Source organism: Octopus bimaculoides, chromosome 15, assembly GCF_001194135.2.
Source record: "Octopus bimaculoides isolate UCB-OBI-ISO-001 chromosome 15, ASM119413v2, whole genome shotgun sequence".
Taxonomy (NCBI): domain Eukaryota; kingdom Metazoa; phylum Mollusca; class Cephalopoda; order Octopoda; family Octopodidae; genus Octopus; species Octopus bimaculoides.
In genome coordinates, this window is record NC_068995.1 from 42,033,953 (window position 1) to 42,039,324 (window position 5,372).

Consider the following 5,372-nt stretch of genomic DNA (forward strand, 5'->3'; position numbering starts at 1 on the left):
TAGATATATATATACATACATATATATATATAGATATATATATACATACACACACATATACATATATATATATATGCATAAATTTGTGTGCGCGTGTATATATATATATATATATATATATACACACACACACCTAAGCCCACTCACGTACTGTAAATATGTAACATATATGTGCATGTATATTATATCTTTCTACTATGCAGTAGTCATTTCAGTCCATTTTCTTAATATGTTTCTTGAAGGAGAGATTTGGTAAACCAGCATCGGTCCTCAACAGAACGACTAATTAGAAAAGTACGGCCTTCTAATGAGTACCAAGACTTATTGGCTAAACTCTCAACCCTAAATATTAAACTGATTGGTAAAATCTGCTGAAATCTCATGATACTATTTGTGTTATATAAAGAATATAATTTATATACCCATTATGTTGTCAACTATACGACAATATCCTTAACCACTTAGACAGCTATGTGCATACATGTACATACATATATATATATATATATATATATATACTTTATTTAAAAGCAGCAGAAATATAACAAAAGACTGTTACTCGGAGTTTCACGTTCCCGTTCATCGGACAGTTTTGTTAGATGAAAACATATTGTTAGATGAACGGGAACGTGAAACTCCGAGTAACAGTCTTTTGTTATATTTCTGCTGCTTTTAAATAAAGCATATTACTCTACCTCTGGTATTTGAGTACTCTTTTTTCCAGCCTTGTTGCACATTTATGTGCTTACTCCGGTATATATATATATATATATATATATATATAAATATATTTCTATCGAAAGGGTTTTAAAACGTAATGTATACATGCTGTTATTTTAGCTTATCAACTTCGAGTTCCACGAATATGCATGTATGTGTATATGTATTCGTCATATGGTAAGATAATGACTGTGTGTGTCTGTGTGTGTGTTTGTGTACATATGTGTGTGTGTGTATATATATATATATACATATATATATATATATAAATAATTATGTGTGTGTAAAATGTGTTAAGATTGTGGGGTAAATGTCCTAGTCGGTTTGGTTGGTCCCAGTCAACAGCACAACTCCAACTCCACCTTCACCATGTTGGATGTCGGGCAGTTGTAGTAACAGCGAGCCGAAAGACGAAGGACAATTACCGTTAGCTTTTATCTCTGCTCTTCAATATACACAACCGTATCACCATCATCATCATCATCTGCTAGAAAGTTGCTCACCAGTTGTTGGAAAGGTGGATGGTCAAGGTCGTTTTGAAGCGTGAATTCCGTGAGGGCCTTCCACGCCGGCTGGTAACTCTGCACTTCCACTGGGTTTGCTTGCATTGGACTCTCGTGACGAACAGGACTCGACGCAACCATGGGTACTCCCTGTAGCGGACCTTGTAGACGGTTACCGTTCTGGAGAAAGATCAACAAAATGGAAAAACAAAAAAAGATAAGATGTAGAATTTTAACGAAAGAGATGGGATATAGTTGTTTTATACGAACATGTATTCATGTGGAGAGCATAGATCCATGCATACAAGCATTCACATCTTTAGAGCTACACATACATGACATTATATTTCACATGTGTGTGTAACATTAAGTTGAACGAAAGTTCGAAGTTTCGCCTCTTGACAGCAAAAATAATGTACATACATACATACAGGCACAACACACATATATAGGTATTGTGAGACAAAGAGGGGGAGAAAAAGAAATGGGAAAACAGATAGACATATACGTGGAGACATACTCATAAACAAGTAACTATGAGGGTATATATGTACACACACGAACATGTATGTATATATCTATCTATATGTATGTATATTCATATATAAACACAACCAGACTCGTATATATATATATATATATATATATATAAACACACACACACATATATATATATATATATATACACACACACACACACACACACACACACACACACACACACACACACACACACACACACACACACACACACACACACACACACACACACACATGGGAACACATACACAAATCATGGGTTACCGGCGCCGGGTACATTAGCAAGTTTACTTAACTTTCCTCCTCTCCTCCTGTCCTCACACCCCATCACATTCCCTCTCTCTCTCTCTCTCTCTGTTTCTTATATTTTTCTTCTTTTTATCCTTTCCTATCGCTCAGTCTGCCTTTATTCCCCCACCCTACTATCACTACCCTAACTTTGCTCTGTTCTTTCCCTCTCCTCTCTTCTCCCCTCACCTACCACGGTCAACAAACTATTATGACAATCACCATCCACATGTCCTCCCCTCCTCCATTTTACCTGGGTTTCTACACATACACGCAAACACGCATACACATATATACATTCACACATATATACAAACGTGTATACATAAGAAAAAATCTACGCTGAACTACTGAGAAATTTAAAGTAATTCTACCTAGATTACAAGTTCAGGTTTATACCCGTAATTATTGGGACACTGAGATAAGTAACACACTGCCTAAGTACGAATCTTGAGAAATTAGGCTTCTCAAAACTAGAAAGGAGAAAGCTGATTCGAAGACTACAGATTCAAGCCATCACTGGAACTATAAAAATCTGTAAAACTTTTCAGAAGTTTATCATTTAAGTATACATGCGCATGTCTAGACATGCAACTAGATGCATGAGAATACATACATAAAACAAAATATGCAAATCTGCACATGAACTGACCCCAAATAATGCACATATACACACGTACATACTCTGTTGATGGTGTTGAAATTCCAGTGAAAGAGCCTTGGATCTAGGTTAGAAACCAACTCTTTTTCTACTTGCAATAAGTCTTGAAATAAAACTGAACAATGACATACATACATATATACATACATGCATGTCATGTCCAGTAAATCAATCAGGATTTTTCATATAAAACTATTTGAATGACTATTTTATTTAGGAAACACTTTGAGAGGTTTTTTTTCTCGTGGTGACCTATCAATATTTTAAAATTTTGCGACCCGCCCCACCCCCCAAAAAGCCGGACAAATTAGCATCGTCTTTTGAGCGTCGGAAAGAATATAGCCTGGGATTTGTTCCGTCTCACTGCAAACTATGTAGAAATTCTGTCAAGATCATTGTCTTTCATCTTTTCGTGGGTTTCATAAAACACAATAACCTGTGAAGGGTAGTAGATAGGCTGAACTGAGTACCGGACAGGAAACCTTGATTTATCTAGTCCGGCTCTGTGCTTACATAGTTCAAGCTTTGTCACCTGTCACCATAGCATCTGCTCCTCAAACAGAACCCAATGATAGATTTGTGTGTGTGTGTGTGTGTGTGTGTGCGCGTGCGAAAGGTCATGGAAATCTTTGTCCTGTGCCCAAGAATTTTCTGCTTCTCGTTCCCAATGGCATCGCATCAGCTAGTAACAGGGACATCAAAGCCCTGTGCTCTCTCTCATCCTATCTTTCTCTCATCATCTTCCTCTTATGCATCATATGACACTCAAGAAATACACCCTGATCAGTTGCTGATCCTTCAAGTCCGCGCGCGCGCGTGTTTATCCTTGTGCATGTATACATGTGTTTCTGTCTATGTGCGTGTGTGTGTGCATGTGTTTATGAGCAAGCAGAAATGTATATGTGAGTTCTGTTTTTCAGATGGTGCATACGTACATTCACACATTTATTATACTAATATACGTAAATGTACGTGTTTATACATCTGGTAAGAGAGAGAGAGAGAGAGAGAGAAATAATGGTTGACAAACCACGTTGAAAATATAAACACGTGACATAAACAAAACAAAAATGTAAAGAGTTCAGGAAAAAAATAAAAACGTTTACAGCGTAACTTAATATATCCTTAACTGCCCACCCGGAATTTTGTTATACCCCTTCACACACCCACAAAAACTCACCACCCTTATCTTTGTCATACCCACTCCCTCGTCACCTTCACCATCACGAAAACCCGTACCTCAGTAGTCATATAATCCCTCAAATCATACGTGGGCCTTGAAAGCGAACAGGACGATATTATCTAGTAATGTAGTCTGCATGTAATGTAACTGGGAAAATGGACGGGATGGTCATAACTGGAATGGATTTGATCGTAAGTTTGTACGATCCCACTTGAACTGCGGGTAGACAACAACACGCGCACGCAAGGGTAAGGGTTGAGCACGCTCGTACAAGGAAGAAATAGTAGTAGTAGTAGTAGTAGTAGAAAAAGTAGTACCAGTAGTAGAAGTAATAGAAGTGAGAATGCATATATAAACTGATATACACAAGTGCAAATACGTACACATACATACATACGTACACACACATCTAGATCGAAGAACGAAACCACACATTTACGGAAAGGTACGTGAACACAGAAGAAAACACACACATACATACATGTATGTAGATATACTAATACACACATACACGCATACACACACATTCATATATATATATACACAAAAATAAAGCTTAAACAAGCACAAACAGACACGCATATAAGCGTATATACACATAAAACCACACACACACACACACACATACTCCTATATACACACACTGTCCCTCTTCAACAGTTATCCAACCAGCCTCGGTCCGTTAACTGGTTGTGGTGTTGTTATTATATTTTGTTGTTGCTGTTGTTGTTGTCGTTTTCCTTCTTTTATTTACCTTGTTTACAGGTTTAATAAACAGTGTCAAGTCTATCACATCCATTCCACCCCAGCCCACCCCCACCAACCAATCCATTAATCCCCTCTTCCCCACACCCTTACTCGTCTTCATCATCACCCTTCTTTGCTTTCTGTCTTATTCATTCATTTATTCACACACACTCATAGTCACACTCACACACAGTTCTTAACACAGACTAATGTTAGCATACATACTTTGGACAAGCGTGTGCTTCTATAGCCCCGTCCGAGTAAAAAAGCTTGAGCAGAATACGGTAGATGGAAACTAAAATAGATCCGTCGTGCGCACGGATATGAATTATATAAATATATATATATATATATATATATATATATATATATATATATTCTTTTATTTGTTTCAGTCATTTGACTGCGGCCATGCTGGAGCACCGCCTTCAGTTGAGCAAATCGACCCCCAGGACTTATTCTTTGTAAGCCAAGTACTTATTCTATCAGTCTCTCTTGCCGAACCGCTAAGTTACGGGGACGTAAACACACCAGCATCGGTTGTCAAGCGATGTTGTGGGACAAACACAAACATATACATACATACACACATATATATATATATATAAAATATATAGTTTTATATTTTATATATGCTTTATCTATAAGGCTCAATTTAATTTTAATTTTTTTATAAATTGATTTTAATTGAGTTTTTTACCTGTAATTTTGGATTTTGTCCCTAATATAT

General features: G+C 36.9%; 1 protein-coding gene across 1 annotated transcript in view; it reads right to left on the bottom strand.

Moving 5' to 3' along the window:
• Positions 1 to 794: 794 nt before the first annotated feature.
• The window catches only part of LOC106870615 (insulin gene enhancer protein ISL-1-like), a 26,462-nt gene continuing 21,884 nt past the window's right edge, over positions 795 to 5,372 (bottom strand). Inside the window, exon 3 of the mRNA XM_014916746.2 lies at positions 795 to 1,403. Within this exon, the coding sequence (XP_014772232.1) occupies positions 1,155 to 1,403 (249 nt within the window). The 3' untranslated portion in view covers positions 795 to 1,154. The remainder of the gene's footprint in view (positions 1,404 to 5,372) is intronic.